The 18,368-nt window shown below is 44.0% G+C and overlaps 1 protein-coding gene across 1 annotated transcript in view; it reads right to left on the reverse strand.

Annotated features, from left to right (window-relative positions):
* Positions 1-261: 261 nt before the first annotated feature.
* The window catches only part of SLC29A4 (solute carrier family 29 member 4), a 19,354-nt gene continuing 1,247 nt past the window's right edge, over positions 262-18,368 (reverse strand). Inside the window, exons 2-11 of the mRNA XM_058157387.1 lie at positions 13,789-13,964; positions 12,402-12,533; positions 10,871-10,984; positions 10,065-10,193; positions 9,760-9,834; positions 9,116-9,381; positions 6,850-6,985; positions 5,687-5,874; positions 4,329-4,569; positions 262-2,852 (exon numbers count right to left, since the gene is read on the reverse strand). Of these exons, the coding sequence (XP_058013370.1) occupies positions 2,710-2,852; positions 4,329-4,569; positions 5,687-5,874; positions 6,850-6,985; positions 9,116-9,381; positions 9,760-9,834; positions 10,065-10,193; positions 10,871-10,984; positions 12,402-12,533; positions 13,789-13,954 (1,590 nt within the window). The 5' untranslated portion in view covers positions 13,955-13,964 and the 3' untranslated portion in view covers positions 262-2,709. The remainder of the gene's footprint in view (positions 2,853-4,328; positions 4,570-5,686; positions 5,875-6,849; positions 6,986-9,115; positions 9,382-9,759; positions 9,835-10,064; positions 10,194-10,870; positions 10,985-12,401; positions 12,534-13,788; positions 13,965-18,368) is intronic.

Consider the following 18,368-nt stretch of genomic DNA (forward strand, 5'->3'; position numbering starts at 1 on the left):
AGAAGGTGGGAGGAACACAGCTGAATAGTGAGTCCCAAGGACCCCACCGTTGAACCCTGAGCTACAAATATTCTCTTCCCCAAATACATTTGGACCTGGGTGGGGATATCTGGTTAGGGCAGGGGTCTGCAAACTTGGCTCTTTTTAAGACTTGTGGACTTCAACTCCCAGAGTTCCTCAGCCAGCTTTGCTTTGCTGAGGAACTCTGGGAGTTGAAGTCCACAAGTCTTAAAAGAGCCAAGTTTGCAGACCCCCTGGGTTAGGGGAAGATACAAAGCAACAAGTTCCATCAAAGATCTTTCAAGGTCCTTCGCTTAAGGCAAGCTGATTTTGCTGAAACGGTGATTGCCATAGTGACAACTTTTTTTAAAAAAAAATATAATAATTGCAAAAATGTAAAACTACCAATCTTATTGCCCGTGCTGTAGAATTCCACTCCTCCAATTTACGTGGACAACACAGAAATGGGAAACAAACCACAAAATATATGGCAAGAACAGCCTTAAAACACGGTTTCTTGGTCTTTGGTTTCGTACAATGTGGCTCTTAGCTTCTTAGGTTAGCCGACACAACGTAGCTGCTGCTTTTTCAACATATTTTATGAGATATACGTAGGATCTCCTCCGTGAATGTCCCATGGATAAACTTAAGAGAGTTGAAAATCCTCTCCTGCATCTGTTATTTATGCAGGAGGTATTAATAATAATAATAACAGAGTTGGAAGGGACCTTGGAGGTCTTCTAGCCCAACCCCCTGCCCAGGCAGGAAACCCTACACCATTTCAGACAAATGGTTATCCAACATTTTCTTAAAAACTTCCAATGTTGGAGCATTCGCAACTTCTGCAGGCAAGTTGTTCCACTGGTTAATTGTCCTGTCAGGAAATTTCTCCTTAGTTCTAAGTTTCTTCTCTCCTTGATCAGTTTCCACCCATTGCTTCTTGTTCTACCCTCAGGTGCTTTGGAGAATAGCTTGACTCCCTCTTCTTTGGGGCAGCCCCTGAGATATTGGAACACTGCTATCATGTCTCCCCTAGTCCTTTTTTTCACTAAACTAGATATACCCAGTTCCTGCAACCGTTCTTCATATGTTTTGGCCTCCAGTCCCCTAATCATCTTTGTTGCTCTTCTCTGTACTCTTTCCAGAGTCTCAACATCTTTTTTACATCGTGGCGACCAAAACTGAATGCAATATTCCAAATGTGGCCTTACCAAGGCATTATAAAGTGGTATTAACACTTCACGTGATCTTGATTCTATCCCTCTGTTTATGCAGCCCAGAACTGTGTTGGCTTTTTTGGCAACTGCTGCACACGGCTGGCTTATATCTAAATGGTTGTCCACTAGGACTCCAAGATCCCTCTCACAGGTACTACTATCGTATCTCCCTTTCTCTTTTTAATTGGAAGAAGAATTAAAACGGGTCGTATTTTAAATATTAAGAGTGGAGTATTGTAGCAAAAGCCTCTCCTATACCTGCTTTTGGGTTCTTTCCCTGCAAAAACAAGAATTTCCGCCTGTAATTTGGATTTTCATCTAAGAAGCCCTGGTTGAAGGGACTTGGTATGGGAGGTTGCGTTAGTTGTAGCTCCACCAAAGGAAAAATGCATTACAGGTAGTCCTTGATTTACTGGCTGAGGAATTCTGGAAGTTGAAGTCCACAAGGTTGGCCAAGGTTGGAGACCCCCTGCAATAGTTCATTTACGGACCATTCGTAGCTACAACAGCACTGAAAAAAAGTGACTTACGACCGTTTTTCACACTTATGTCCATTGTTACTATGGTCACATGATCGAAATTCAGATGCTCAGCAACTGACTCGTATTTATGACCGTTGCAGTATCCCAGGGTCACGTGATCCCCTTTTGCGACCTCCTGTCGAGGAAAGTCAATGGGGAAGCCAGATTGACTTAACAAGCGGGTTACCCACGGCCACGATTCACTTAACAACCGCGGCAAGAAAGGTTTGTAAAACGGGGCAAAATTTGCTCAACAAAAGTCTCGCTTAGGGACGGAACTGTCGGGCTCCATTGAGGTCATAATTCAAGGACTACCTGTAACTTGCTACGACTGATACAGCTGCTTGGAGGAGCGGCGGAACCTCTCAAACGAACAAAGGAAAATAAGTCCGGTTGCCGTGATTCAACCTCCAAATCGTTTTTCACCCTTTTTTTCTCCTTTGCGCCCTAAAACCCCAGCACCCCCGTGCAAAAATCCCTCTACCCCAGCCTGTCTGGGAATTCACCTTTTCGCAGGAGACGAACGTCGGTCTTCCAAATGTTGATCGAGCAGCTGTCTTTAAAAAGAAATTAAAAAATAAGCAAGAGACAGCGAAAGGACGCCTCCTTCGTGACATGGGCAAGATGCTATTCTGACCGATGGATTTGAGGTGCTGCTAGAGATAATTGTAGAGGACACGTAACAATCCACTGGAGAAAAGAAACATCCTGCTCAAATCTGGCGGGAACGAACAGGAACGGCGCAACCTGCGCAGAAGAATAGCCACATGGGGTCATACCCACGCGAGTATGGGTATGGGTATCCTACACATGGTCATTGGGTAAAGATGTGGCTTGGATGTTTTCCATGCGGATCCCGAAGGATCTAGGGCTGTGCCCGCAAGGGGGCATTGAGTCACAGGCTCTCTTCCCCCTATCCCGCCATCTTGCCTGGCCGGGCCTAGACGTCAGTGCTCCACTGATAGTACTGGTCAGTTCCCCTCTAGGACCGAGGCAGTGTAGTTCCTTGGGTAGAGACAGGAACCTGGAGAACTGCTGGTCAGGCTGTAGGCAGAGTAGGCTACCACGGAGCCCAAGGTCAGCCCTGTCATGTAGGACACCGTCATGGTGTTACCTGGGAGTGAGAAACGGAGAGGAGAAGGTTACATAGGAAAGGGATCCACAGGTCCCTCCTGGAAGGTAGCTCACGCAAAGCCGTCTACTGATGTAGCCCAGGCAGTTCAGGTTGCTCTAGTCAAAGATGAGTTCTACCAGAAGGACCGTGCTCTGTTCACACATCGGGATGGATTCGTTGGGAAAGGTACCAAATGGGTAAAATGCTCCTGGTTTGGACCGGATCGCCCGATCCGGTAACAATGGCGGCGGGTGATTCGGAGAACCGGTAGCAAAGATCCCTCCCCGCCACCCCATGCTCAACTGAGCCACGTGATCATCAGAGGTTGTTTTTTTCTGCCGAAGAAAATTAATTATGGATATATATATATATATATATATATATATATATATATATATATATATATATATATATATATATATATATATATATATATATATATATATATATATATATATATATATATATATATATTTGTTTTTCTGAGGTTTTCACGGTGTTTGTATATAGGTCTTTGGTTGTTGGGTTTTCTCCGTGTAAAATTGGAAGTGTCTTGGCGGCGTTTGACGAAGTCTCATTCGTCATCTTCAGGCTTCAGCCGTGCTCCCAGAAGCAGGCTGAAGCCTGAAGATGACGAATGAGATATATATATATATATATATATATATATATATATATATATATATATATATATATATATATAATGGATATAGATGATAGATAATTATGGAGATAGCGACAGATAGATAGATAGATAGATAGATAGATAGATAGATAGATAGATAGATAGATAGATAGATAGATAGATAGATAGACAGACAGACAGACAATTATGGAGATTAGAGATAGATAGATAAATAGATGATAGATAGATAGATAGATGATAGATAGATAGATAGATAGATAGATAGATAGATAGATAGATAGATAGATAGATCAATTATGGAGATAGATGATAGATTAGATAATTATGGAGATAGATAGATAGATAGATAGATAGATAGATAGATAGATAGATAGATAGATAGATAGATAGATAGATAGATGCTAGATAGATAGATGCTAGTTGCAGAGAAAGATAATAGATGATAGGTAGATACAGAGAATCCAAGAAAGAGATAATAGATATAGAAAATGAGAAAGATAATATAAAGAATGAGAGAGATGATAGCAAGATAGAGATTCTCTACAACAGTAGTTCTCAACTTAGGAATCTTTAAGGTGGGCAGATTTCAATGCCCAGAATTCCCTATGCTGGCTGGGGAATTCTGGGAGTTGGAAGTCCAGACGTCTTGAAGTTGAGAAGGCCTGCTCTACACGGTACTTGTTCTACTGAAAAAATTAATTAAGTGGCCCCGTGCCAACATTGTTCCCTCTGATCTAAAAACTTCTTTTCCGGACTTCTTTTCCAACAACAGCGTCTCACAATTCTTGGTGGGAAGGGGGGAGGCATGCAAAACAGTTGCTTTAACTAACCTGCCAATTCTCGTTGCTCGGGGCTCACTTTCCCGGCCGCCAGGATCATAGGGACGCTGCCAAAGTAGCCATTGCTGATGCCCATCAGGAGCGAGAAGATGCAGGGCCAGGCCGGGTGGCTAAAGGTGGGCTTCCCGTTGGGGTAGATGCAAAGGATAAACAGAGGGATGAAGACCACTCGCAGGCAGGAGCAGAGAAGGAGGTGGGCTCCCCTCCAGTCATAAGGCAACGCCGCCAAAATCTGGGAAATGCGGAAAGACAAAAAGGAGAACTGGATTCTTACGAATCTGCGGAATCCACAAGAGAAACGTTGAGAGACTTCCTGGATCTGTTTTAGATAGCGGGGGCCTTTCTCCTACACGAAGGCAAAGCTAAATGTCCGGGGTTCACAGATAGATTGCCACAGGGCGGGGAGCGGGGATGAGCTGCTGGGGGCTTGGGAGAACCTCCCGCTAAGGTTCTGTTCAGTTCGGAGAACCCCCAAATCCCACTTCTGGGTGGCCCTGCCCACCCTGGACCGCCCCTCCCAGGAGTCCCCACGCGGCCCGTTTTGAACACAAGTAAGTGAGGGGTGTGTGCAGAGGCTTGGGGTAGGCGAAAAATGGGCCTATTGGAAGTTTAGTAAGGCCAGAAATGGGCCCGTTTCCAGCCTCCAGAGGGCCTCCGGAGACTGGGGAGACCGTTTTTGCCCTCCCAGAGGCTCAAGGAAAGCCTTTGGAGCCCGGGGAGGGCAAAAATGCCCCCCCCCCCCGCTGTGGTGCACGAGGCAGACTAGGCCAGGCTTACCATGGCCACACCCACTCAGCAACCGGGCAGAGAACCCCTTGCTAAAAATTTTGAAGCCCACCCCTGGAGGGGAGGCTTGTTTAACCGGAGGACACGGGATTCTCTGTCCCTGTCAAACACAGGCAGAGGTTAAGAACCCCGCCTGGGATTTATTAGTGGAAACTTCTGAACCTGCCAACTTTAGAAGCGGCCATCGATCTATTTTCAAGCAACTTTTTTTTCCTAGTTTCAAAGAGAACAGCTTGGATTTCTGCTCCGAACGCAAGCCGAAACTCGGGGTGGGGTGGAGAGAAAAACGAGGGTCAGAGACACCAGGCGAGAGGAGGACACATCAAAGAGATTCTTGTCATCGTCCCCCCCCTTTGATCTGACCTCCTGCTTGCTTCATCTCTGCTCGCCCTGTGACCCCATCAGAAAACCCTTTGGCAAAGGGTACATATCCCAGATCTCGGATGGATGGCACCTGTGACCCTCCCCCCCCACACTGCAGATTTGGGGTTCTCCTCCTGCCAAGAGGTGCTCGGCTCATCGAGCCATTCTGCTCGAGGACCCTGGCCAAGAGGGTTGGTTACCTTGCCCACAAAATCAGAAAGGTTGAAGACGGCCATGATGAGGATGGGCAGCCATTCCCCCAAGGTGCAGTTCCGGATCTCTGATTCCAGCCCAGGGAAGAGGCACAGCGTGATGAGGTAAGTCACGGCGATGGACAGCATGTAGGTCCAGATCAGGCGAGAGACGACATAGCGATGGAGCATCATGTCTGTCGGAATCCAGAGAAACAAGGCGGTTAAAAGGCCATGAAAAATGTTTTTCATCCTGGCTTGTCACCTTTGTCAGAAATCAGGTAGGTGACCTAGATTAGAATAGGTGTGGAAAGAAGGGAGTTGTGATATAATTTCAGAGAGAGGGGTAGTATGTATAATTGCCGAAAAGGAAGATTGGAAATCAATCAATCAATCTTTCCTTCCTTCCTTCCTTCTTTCTTTCTTCCTCCCTTCCTCCCCCTTCCTTCATTTGTTTCTTTCTCTTTTTTCTTTCTTTCTTTCTTCTTTTTTTCTCTTTCCTTCTTTTTCTCTTTTTCTTTCTTCTTTCTTTCTCTTTCTTTCTTTCTTTCTTTCTTTCTTTCTTTCTTTCTTTCTTTCTTTCTTTCTTCTTTCTTCCTCTCCCTCCCCCTCCCTTCATTTTCTCTTTTTTTCTCTTTTCTCTTTTCTCTTTTCTTTCTTCTTTCTTTCCTTCTTTCTTCTTTTTCTTCTTTCTTTCTTTCTTTCTTTCTCCTTTTTTCTTTCTTTCTCCCCTTCTTCCTTCCTTCCTTCCTTTCTTCTTTCCCTTCTTCCTCTTTCTTTCTTCTTTCTTCTTCTTTCTCTTTCTCTCTTCACTTTTCCTTCTTCCTTCCTTTTCTTTCTTTCTTCTTTCTTTCCTTCTTTTTCTTCTTTCTTTCTTTCTTTCTTTCTCCTTTTTCTTTCTTTCTCCCTTCTTCCTTCCTTCCTTCCTTTCTTCTTTCCCTTCTTCCTCTTTCTTTCTTCTTTCTTCTTCTTTCTCTTTCTCTCTTCACTTTTCCTTCTTCCTTCCTTTTTCTTTTCTTATTTTTCCTTCCTTCCTCCATCCCTCTCTCCCTCTTTTCCTCCTTTCCTGCCCCTAATAATTGTAAAAAAAAAAAAAAAGGGAACCAAATGTACAAAAATATGCTTTCAACATCAATCTTTGGCCTTTCCCCTTGAGGCTCTGATATAGTTACCTCTTAAGCTCGGCCAACTTCTTTTTATTTCAGGTTGAGGGACGTCAAATCTAACATAGGTGCCACTGCCAGCCAGCTCACCTGCATCTCCAAAGGTGTCGGGAGGAGACGCATTTTGTCTGGGCAGCCGATTCTCCTTGGAGCGAAAGGACAGAGAAATAGCAACCACCAAAGTCAACTGCCAAGAACCCCCAGCACAGCTCAATGGATGAGGAGGAGGTTGCGATGAAGATGATGATGATGTAATAGTTGGAGGTACACTGCTTTTAACATGGAGGGTCTCTTCAATCATTTTAGCCAACCTGCCAATTCTGAGTGAATCTCTCCTGGCACAGGTAGATTCATTCATTCATTCATTCATTCATCCAATCGTTCAGTCATATCTCTGGGAGCTCAAATGATCTACGTGGCTTCTCATTTTTCTCTGCAACCCATTCCCACCAGACTCGAAATCCTAGGCTTAGAAAACTTGGAACTCCGTTGCCTTCGACAAGACCTAAGCTTAACTCACAGAATCATCTATTGTAATGTCCTTCCGGTTAAAGACTACTTCAGCTTTAATTGCAATAATACTAGAGCAACTAATAGATTTAAATTTAATGTCAACCGCTTTAATCTAGATTGCAGAAAATATGACTTCTGTAACAGAATCATCAGTGCTTGGAATACTTTACCTGACTCTGTGGTCTCTTCCCATAATCCTAAAAGCTTTAACCAAAAACTTTCTACTATTGACCTCACCCCATTCCTAAGAGGACCATAAGGGGCGTGCATAAGCGCACAAACGTGCCTACCGTTCCTGTCCTATTGTTTTTCTTTTCTTCTTCCTATATATATATGCTTATACCTCCTTATATTTACCCATATATGTTTATATACTATATAATCTTTTGTATGATTCCTACATATATTGTTGTGACTAAATAAATAAATAAATAAATAAATAAATAAATAAATAAATAAATAAATAAATAAACCCAACCTTGTGAAGGTGAGCTGGGCAGAAAGAAGGACCAGCAGCTGAAAGTGGATTTGAATCCACGTCTCCTTAATTGCACTCAACCTTTTAACCAGGACACCAAACTGGTCGTTCTTTTGTTGATTCATTCCTCGGAGAACCATCTCTTGTGCAAAAGGAGAGGCCGAAATCCCCCAAAGAACCATAAAGCCCTCCGATCACGTCTAACGTGTATCTTAGGTTCTATGTTCGTCTTCCCTGCCACTTCGAAAGTGGAGTTTGTCAGCGTGGACTCATTTGAATTAACTTCGTCCACCAGAAGAGGTTGCCATTTCTCTCCTTCAACCAATCCTAAAATACTGGATTTCCAATCTTTATGCAGGCTTACTTTTCAATATTTGTGCAATTGCATCTTGTTTTATGTTTTATTGTTAACTGTGATGCTGGGAGGGGTGAGATTTTCCAGCAGTGATGGAAGGAAGGAAGGGAGGGAGGGAGGGAGGGGGAGAGAGGGAGGGAGGAAGGAAAGAAAGAAAGAAGGAAGGAAAAGAGAAAAGAAAGCAAGGAAAAGAAGGGAAGAAGGAAGGGAAGGAGGAAGGGAAGGAAGGAAAGCAAGGAGCGGGAGGGAAGGAAGAAGAAAGGAAAGAGAAGGAAGGAAAGAGAAAGCAAGGAAAAGAAGGAGGAAGGAGGAAGGAAAGAAGGAAGGAAAAGAGAAAAGAAAGCAAGGAAAAGAAGGGAAGAAGGAAGGGAAGGAGGAAGGGAAGGAAGGAAAGCAAGGAGCGGGAGGGAAGGAAGAAGAAAGGAAAGAGAGAAGGAAGGAAAAGAGAAAAGAAAGCAAGGAAAAGAAGGGAGGAAGGGAGGAAGGAAAGAGAGAAGGAAGGAAAAGAGAAAAGAAAGCAAGTAAAAGAAGGGAAGAAGGAAGGAAAGGAGGAAGGGAAGAAAGGAAGAAAAGCAAGGAGAAGGAGGGAGGGAGGAAGAAAGGAAAGAGAGAAGGAAGGAAAAGAGAAAAGAAAGCAAGGAAAAGAAGAGAGGAACGGAGGAATGGAGGAAGGAAAGGAAGGAAAAGAGAGAAGAAAGGAATATTATGTTACTTTTGCTGTCATATTTGATCAAAGTGATCTTGGAGGGGCACATAAGCCATCTCTATTCATACTATTTTAGATCCATCCTCCCAAAATGTCAAGTAAGGAACCAATTCTCAAAACTATAACCCTAATATTTCCAAAAGATGCCCAGGAGTTTAGTGAAAACTGTCTCAGAAATGTAAAACCCAAGAAAGAACACAAAGCATTTCTGGCCACAACTTACAAATCGGATGTCTTCTGCTGTGACGTCATGGTGGACTCTGTATCCGGTGCCGTTGTCCATCGACCCTTTAAACTCGGAGGCCCCGTTCTGGGATCGGGAGGTGTGATACCTGACAAAGTAGGTTCGTTTCACCAAGAGGTGGAGGAGGAAGCAAGAGAGCTCCAGTCCAATGGAGATGCAGAAGAAGATCATGGTGTTCTCCTTCTCATCAGACAGAAGAAGCTTGGTGAAGATGCGACTTAAGGAGATGATGACTCCAGCAGTGCCTGGAAGGAAGAGATGGAGTTGAGTTTGGGTGTTAGCACTAAGGCCACACCCTATGGACAATGGCATTAGTAGAGTTTGCGAAGGCTTGGCTTCCTTCACAAGAGGTCAAGAGATCTTCCTGGTACCCCAAATATCTCAAATATCTCATCCAAGAAACTTCTTCACCTCTGAAGCTCTGGAGAAGCTTCTTGGATGAGAAACGAAACGTCTTCAAAGAAAAACCAGAAAGTCCAGTTGCCTTTGGGACAATGGGATGAATGTCCCTATTTTTAAAGGCAGAATTCCCAGAAATGAGAATAAATTATTGAAGAGACAGATCAAGGTCTCTTGCTACCTACCCTTCAGACTTCAGTGAACAGTATTAAGCTAATACTCACTTTCTCCCGTCATCACTCCTTGAGTGTACCGCTTTGGCAGCATCCCGGTGTAACCATAGAAACTGGATTGCTGCACTTAAAAGGGGAGAGAGAGTTGAGCAAGCAAAAGAGAAGGAGAGTTATGACATCTAAGTACTAGATTTTGAATGATTAGATGTCATCTTTCATCAGGGACTTCTTCTCCACCACCTCCCTGGTTCCTTTTTGGTCAAGAATGATGACGTCATTCATTGGTGAGTTTCAACCAAGGACACCCTTGTTCCAAGACTGGCTGGGAAAATTTCTGCTCCCGTTCCCACGCATACCTGTGCAACCAAAGGCCACCACGCCCACTGCCATGAGATTGACCGCATAAGCTTGGCGCTGGGAGAAGAGATCAAGCCAGACATCACAGATGCTCACAAAGAGAAGAGGGCCCAAAGCAAAGAGATACCCTGAAATGAACAAAAGAAGCATGCCATGCTAGAAAGACAAGTATGCTACAAATTCCAGATGTTTTATCTTTCAGCATATAAATTCTCCAGCATGGAGATCATTGAGTAAGTAATATTCAGGTTATATACTATATATATTTATATATTCAGTTCATAGGGACACGGTGGCTGAGTTGCTAAGACGCTGAGCTTGTTGATCGAAAGATCGAAAGATCAGCAGTTCAACGGTTCGAATCCCTAGTGCTGTGTAACAGGGTGAGCTCCCGTTACTTGTCCGGGGTTCTGCCAACCTAGCAGTCCGAAAGCACATAAAAAATGCAAGTAGAAAAATAAGGACCACCTTTGGTGGGAAGGGAACAGCCTTTCGTGCGCCTTTGGCGTTTAGTCATGCCAGCCACATGATCAGCGCTGACTCTTCAGCTTTGAAACGGAGATGAGCAGTGCCCCCTAGAGTTGGGAACGACTAGCACACATGTGCAAGGGGAACCTTTGCCTTTATCGTTAATATTCATCTCTATGGTTTCCTTCTGGAATTTCTGACTGAAACTTTGGAGGAAGACATGGAGAAGAGAAGACATATAGAAGGTTCTAAACCTTCTATCACTGGCTACAACTTTCCTGGTGAAGAGCAGAAACCAGGAAGTGAGATGGAGAAGACCAAAGAATTCTGAACATACCCACAGTGATCCTGGTGTGAAGACTCAACATTTCGACCAGGACGTTGTTGAGAATGACCGCAACCAAGGCTACTAAAATGTAGGTCAGGCTCATGTCAAACACAATTGAAGTCCCTGCAGAAAGACACAACATCTTGGTTCATGCATCATGTTAAACCAGGGCCTTGCTTCACAAGGGTGTTGCTGAATTGATCGGAGTTCATACAAGATGCTATTCCAAAGGCAAGAAAATTCACAATCCAGCTTGGTGGGAGGTGTAAACAGATGGAAAAAAAAAGGAGAAACAGAGGTAGGCATATAAATTTAATTAAAAAAAAAAATAAGAAGGAAAGGAAAAGTATGCAGTGAAGATCTTTGGAGTTCCTTGGGCAGGTTCAACAAAAACTGGAAACTTATGAAGAGGAAAAAGAGCAAGATGCTTTCTCAATAATTCAATAATAAGTTGATTTTGTTACGGATTAATATATTCATACTATCTTGGGTTAAGAGGCATTTCAAGCCCAGTTCAGTTGAACAAGTGGGACTTTGCAACCAAAAACATATCTCTATTGTTTCCTGATTGCTTATTTGTAGCCTATGACTATCATTGTGTTGTATCTTTAAGTGTTAAATTTGTACCCTATGACTATCATTAAGTGTTGTAAGTGTTGTACCTTGATGACGGTATCTTGTCTTTTTATGTATGCTGAGAGCATCTGCACCAAGACAAAATCCTTGTGTGTCCAATCACACTTAGCCAATAAAAAATTCTATTCTATTCTATTCTATTCTATTCTATTCTATTCTATTCTATTCTATTCTATTCTATTCTATTCTATTCTATTCTATTCTCTAGAGAAGTGATGTCCAACGCTGAAAACTTGTGGACTTCAACGCCCAGAATTCCATACTGGCTAGGGAATTCTGGGAGTTGAAGTCTACCGGTGGCAAGGATGGACACCTTGCTTTAGAGTCTTTCAATCCCTAAATCTGTGTTTTGGACCACAAACCCTTTACCACTAACCATGCTAGCCAAAGCTGATGAGAAAGTTGGAACCCGAAAGGCACAACCTTCAACTCATAGCAAGTTGTGCTATCAATGTATGTAGAGAATCAGTTATGATGCCTACTGAATAGAATAGAATAGAATAGAATAGAATAGAACAGAATAGAATAGAATAGAATAGTAGAATGGAATAGAATTTTTTTATTAGCCAAGGGTAATTGGACACACAAGGGATTTGTCTTGGTGCAGATGCTCTCAGTGTACATAAAAGAAAAGATACCTTCATCAAGAATCATAAGGTACAACAGTTAATGATAGTCATAGGGTACAAATAAGCAATCGAATCATACTAGGAAACAATCAATATAAAAAGGATACCAGCAACAAGGTTACAGTCATACAGTCGTAAGTGGGAGGAGATGGGTGATAGGAACGATGAGAAGACTAATAGTAGTGCAGACTTAGTAGCTTTCATTCCATAAAAGAGCTCCACAAAAACTTTCAAATGTTTGGAAAGAACTTTGGAATACGGAAAAAGACACCTACCTGGGTATTTGTGATGAAGGTAATCAACATCAGTGATAAAACTGTTGTAAGGCAAAAGAAAACCAACACCCGCTAGAAGCATAGCGAAGTAGATTCCATGGTAACGATCTTGAGGCTCAGGGTTTTCACAGACTAAGCCCGGGGAAAAAAAAAAGAGAGAAAGGTAATAAGTTAAATGAAGCAGCCGCTAAGTGAAACTAAGTGTCAGCTGCCAGCTCGTGCTTACCATGCAGTGAAAGTCTACCATAAATTCTGGGGAGGACGGGATGAGAAGGGGGATGTTTGGGGGAAAGCGAAAGTAACTTCGATATCTCCCTGAGAAGCTGCCTCAAGGTCATCCAGCTGGGAGAAGGTGGCAGCTGCCTACCAACCTGTGCTTGAAGTGACCCTTCTGAAAACATCTTGCTTGAACCTGATTGGTCATGGGATGGGACGGTCAATGACGGGAGGCAGTTCGGGGAGGAAAAAGTTGAACTTAGGGGTTTTTGCATGCGATTCTCAGTAATGTATGCATTACAGCAATAACCACTTGACTTCTAAGAAAATTATACTTTTCTCAATAAATGGAGCCAAGGATCGTATCTACTTAGAGGTGTAAGCGCTGAACGGTCTGACACTACGACCGCCGTTATGTTCTTCCTTCAATTTTCTTTTGCTCTACCGACCTGCAAAGATCGTCAGTTTGAGGATTGGTCACAAAGCTCAGGATCAGGTTCACAAACATCACCAGTCAATGCAATCCTATACTTTTCAAACCCGTCATCCCAACCGTCACCAGAGCTCTAACCAAAGGCAAGCGGGTAAAGAAAATGAAAAGGATTTTCCCCAGAACAAACCAGAGGAGACCCAAAACCATCCATTGAACGTGAGAAGCTCAATGGTCATTAAGAGACCTTTATGAACATGGAAGCCAGGTTGAATGAGAATCACCCTGGAAACTCAAACAGAAATCCATCCAGGGGTGAAATTCAGCAGGTTCTGACAAGGTCTGAAGAACTGGTAGCAGAAAATTTGAGTAGTTAGGGGAACCGGCCAATACCACCTCTGGCTGGCCCCAGAGCGGGGAGGGAATGGGGATTTTGCAGTATCCTTCCCACAAGAGTGGGGAGGGAATGGAGATTTTGCAGTATCCTTCTCCTGCCACGCCCACCAAGCCACACCATGCCCACCAAGCCACGGCCACAGAACCAGTAGTAAAAAAAATTGCATTCCACCACTGAGTGCATCCATAGGTCCTTCAGCTGGAGATAGATAGACATGGCCATGTAAGAGAAGGGAATCACAAAATATAAAAACCTGGAAGGATGTTTAGTTGCTATCTCAAAAAAGCACCATTCTCCATGGGAGCTACATCTGGAGAGTCCCAAGTCATCTCTTCAACTCTTACCTGGTTCCATGAACGTGAGGACTCCTTTGGTATGGCCTGTCTTCTCCTGAAGCTCTTCTTCTTCCAGCTGGTAGCTGTCAAAACTAAAGCTCATCACGATGTTCCCTTCAGGTGTCACCACTGGACTTCCCTCCTTGAAGTGGTGGTCTCCTCCCACAGAACCCATGGCTGTTGACCTAGACATTGGAAGAAAAGAGCACCATCTCCATGCATGTCTTGGCGGGTCATCAGAATTGCACAACTTATTCTGGAATACTTTTTGTAGGCAAGTATTATTATTTATTTTTTTTGCATTTATATCCCGCCCTTCTCCGAAGACTCAGGGCGGCTTACACTATGTCAAGCAATAGTCTTCATCCATTTGTATACTATATACAAAGTCAACTTATTGCCCCCCAACAATCTGGGTCCTCATTTTACCTACCTTATAAAGGATGGAAGGCTGAGTCAACCTTGGGCCTGGTGGGACTTGAACCTGCAATATTGCAAACAGTTGCTGTTAATAATAGGCTGCATTAGCCTGTTGCGCCACTAACTTCTTGGGTGAAGTTAGCATCTTTCAGCTATTGGAAGTACAAAGCACCAGAGAAGCCTGGTTCTTGTAGGACACAGAGACTTCAAAATCTCCATCCGTTATCAGATCAATTCTTCCATCCAAGCAATAATTGGATTTTTGCCTGAATGGGATTGTTTAAACTGGTCTTCTCCAATCTCAACATGTTCTAGACTTCAACTCCCAGAGTTGTTAGTCATGATCATATTGAATGGGGAATTAGAATAGAATAGAATAGAATAGAATAGAATAGAATAGAATAGAATAGAATAGAATAGAATAGAATAACAGAGTAGGAAGGGACCTTGGAGGTCTTTTAGTCCAACCCCCTGCTTAGGCAGGAAACCCTATACTATTTCAGATAAATGGTTGTCCCATCTCTTCTTATAAACTTCCAGTGTTGGAGCATTCACAACTTCTGGAGGCAAGTAGTTTCACTGATCAATTTTTCTCACTTTCTGGAAATTTCTCCTTAGTTGCAGGTTGCTTTTCTCCTTGGTTAGTTTCTACCCATTGCTTCTTGTTCTGCCCTCAGGTGTTTTGGAGAATAGCTTGACTCCCTCTTCTTTGGGGCAGCCCCTGAGATATTGGAAGACTGCTATCATGTCTCCCCTAGTCCTTCTTTTCATTAAACTAGACATACCCAGTTCCTGCAACCATTCTTCATATGTTTGAGCCTTGAGTCCCCTAATCACCTTCATTGCTCTTCTCTGCACTCTTTTGTCTCAACATCTCAACATCTTTTTTTTACATCGTGGCATCCAAAACTGGATGCAGTATTCCAATTCCGGGAATTCTGGGAAGAGAAAGGCTACCCTTTTAAAGGTTTTCTCAAGGTTGCCTTAGATGTCCTGGCCATGGATAATGGAAATTGTGATGCAACATTCTGAAGTACATTCAGATCAAGGGAAATTAATGCACGTTATAAAACCCTGCACTCAACCCCCCCCCCCAAAAAAAAAAACCATTGCAAGGAGTTTTTCTTACTTTGGCAAGGAATAATCCCACCTTGAAGTTATTTTGTTTAAGGGGTATTAATCAGAGGGCAAGTTTTAGTATCTACATATTTCTTTCAATTCCCCCCCCCTTCTGTTCAGTTGTGTCCCAGTGGCAATCTCTGAGTCTTTGAGGTTTTCTTGGCAAGGTTTTTCCAAAGTGGCTTGTCATTGCCTCCTTCCTAGGGCTGAGATAAAGTGACTGGCCCAAGGCCCTCTAGGTTGGCTTTGTGCCTAGGGTGGGACTAGAATCCAGGGTTTTTAATCTGATGCCTTCCTTCACCATGATACCAAACTGGCTATTTCTTTCCGTTAGCTCAATGCACTTTAACAGAAATTTCACATGGTTTCACATGAATGTTGTGACCCAGGCCCAAGTAGGTAGTAGGAAACTCAGTCCGTGAAAAAACAAACAAACTTTATACGAACAGCTGGGAATTACTTCATTCCCAGCGTGGTTCAACTCAAATTAAAACAAATTCCTCCCAACACAAATTCCTCAGTCCTATCGCAAATCTTGGACCAATTAGGCAAACCGCCAAAGGCCTTTCTTGGCAAACGTTCAGAAGTCACAAAAATAAATGCAAGATGTAGACGAAGCAGAAGATGAAGCAGAAGACAAAGCTACCAATGTTGTTTTCCAGCAAAGCTCAAACGCTCTTGCTGGTCTTTTAAGCCTTATGGGAGGGGCCAATCATCTCTTGGCCCTACTCCCAGTCATCCTCTTTGCTTGAGCTGTTCTTGCCTTCTGGCAGCTCTTCTCATGCGTGCATTAGGAACAGGCTCCACCTGTTCCTCTGCCTCACTATAGTCACTCTGGAGTCCGCACCTCACTCCCCGATGGCCCTGATCTCAGCCTCATCACTGTCATTCTGAGTAGTTCGGAGAACAGATAGTAAAAATTCTGACTGGCCCTGCCCCCATCTATTCTCTGCCTCCCAAGTCCCAGCTGATTGGGAGGAAATGGGGATTTTGCAGTAACCTTCCCCTGGAATGGGGTGGGAATGGAGATTTTATAGTATCCTTCCCCTGCCATGCCCACTAAGCCATGCCACACCCACCAAGCCACAGGTCCCCTGATCCCCTTTTGTGACCTTCTGACCAGCGAAGTCCATGGGGGGGGAAGCCAAATTCACTTAACAACTGTGTGACTAGTTTAACAACCTTAAAAAGCATGGTCGTAAGCCTTAACGGCCTCCTTAACAAGAAAGGTCGTAAAACGGGGCAAAACTCACTTAACCTCCCTTAACAATGGTCTCACTTAGCGGCAGAAATTTTGGGCTCAATTGCAGTCGTAAGACTAGGACTTCCTGTATTTTGCTTTCTCCCGTTTTTTTAAATCTTCCTTGCTATTCCTGGCCAAACTTATACTTGCCCTGGAAACGTGTCTTCAGAAGTAACATCTCCGAATCAGAGGCGGTATTCAGCCGGTTCCAACCGGTTCGCTCGAACCGGTAGCGGAAATCGCAAGTGGGCGATTTCTATGCCATCCTATTTAGGCAAGTTTTTGAGGCCGGGCATATGCGCAGAAGGCGCACGTCTGAGCAAAGTGCTTGCACGGAAGGCCAGGGGCATGCACGGAAGGCAGGCATGTGCATGAACTGGGGGCACACACGCACAAATTGGGTGCGCGCATGTGGGGCGAACCGGCAGTAACATAATCTGAAACCCCACCGCTGCTCCTAACAGGATTTTTACCTCTTTTGTTAACCGCCAAAGAGTCCAAACAAGGTTCTAGTCCACCAGATGTCCAAAAGTCAGAATTTGACTGTGGAAGGACGCATTTTCCTTCTCTGACCCCCAACGGCAACAGCCCAACCCTTCCCTTTTCCCTACATGCAAATTTGCACCAATTGATAAGCTCAGCAATCGAGCGATTTCCTGGAATAATATCTGAGCAAGGTTCTTAATTTCTCAGGGCTGACAATGGGGAGTCCTGAGTTCGTATTATCCTATTTCACAGCCCTCTTTTGATCTGCGGAGTGGGAAAACAAACAGGCTTCTCCCCTCCCTTGAGCTGGGGGGAAAATTCAAACTCCATTTTTATTTTATTTTCTTTCTTTTTTTTGCAGCCGACTATGCGTCCTTTGATGATGTTCTCTTTTCCGGGGAAAGAGATCCGTTTTCTTTAAAGTTTGAGCTGCTATTGGGAAGATCTGCAGCTGGCATTGTTAGTGGGGTAAAGTTGTGCTTAATTAAGCATATGTTGAGTCTTTTTAGCCGGTGAGAAAATAAACACACACACACACACACACAAGAGAGAGAGAGAGAGAGAGAGGGAGAGAGAGAGAGAGAGAGAGAGGGAGAGAGAACACCAAGGACCCCCACACTTCTCCTCCTCTTCCTCCCTTGAAACCTCCCTCCCTTCTATCAATGATGAGGTTACGTAGTTGGGTAATGAAACATTTGCAAGAGAAACAACCAAGCTCAGAGAGAACCAAGGATTGCATACTCCTCCTCCTCCTCCTCTTCCTCCTCCTCCTTCTCCACATTGCAAACCCAGCTCCCTCCTATCACTGATGAAGTTACCTAGTTGGATCATGAAATGCAAGAAAACAACCAAGCTCAGAGAATACCAAGGACCCCACTGTCCTCCTCCTCTCTGCAAACCCCATTCCCTTCTAACACTGATGAAATTACCTAGTTTGGGCCTGAAATGTCTGCAAGAAAACAACCAAGCTCAGAGAATACCAAAGACCCAACTGTCCTCCTTCTCCTCCTTCTCTTCCTTCTTCTCCTCCCTCCCTCCCTCTTGATCTACAAATATTCCTCCTTCCCCTCCCCCCTCCTCCTCCTCTTCTTCTTCTCCTCCTCTTTCTCCTTCTCCTCCTCCTCCTCCTCCTCCTCCTCCTCTTCTCCTTCTCCTCTTTCTCCTTCTCCTCCTCTTCCTCCTTCTCTTTGCAAGCCCCATTTCCTTCTAGCACTGGTGAAATTACCTAGTTGGGTCATGAAGTGTCTGCAAGAAAACAACCAAAGACCCCCCAATCCTCCTTCTCCTTCCACCCCACCCCCGCGCCACCTCCTCCCTGCAA

The sequence above is a fragment of the Ahaetulla prasina genome, chromosome 14 (genome assembly GCF_028640845.1).
Source record: "Ahaetulla prasina isolate Xishuangbanna chromosome 14, ASM2864084v1, whole genome shotgun sequence".
NCBI lineage: Eukaryota > Metazoa > Chordata > Lepidosauria > Squamata > Colubridae > Ahaetulla > Ahaetulla prasina.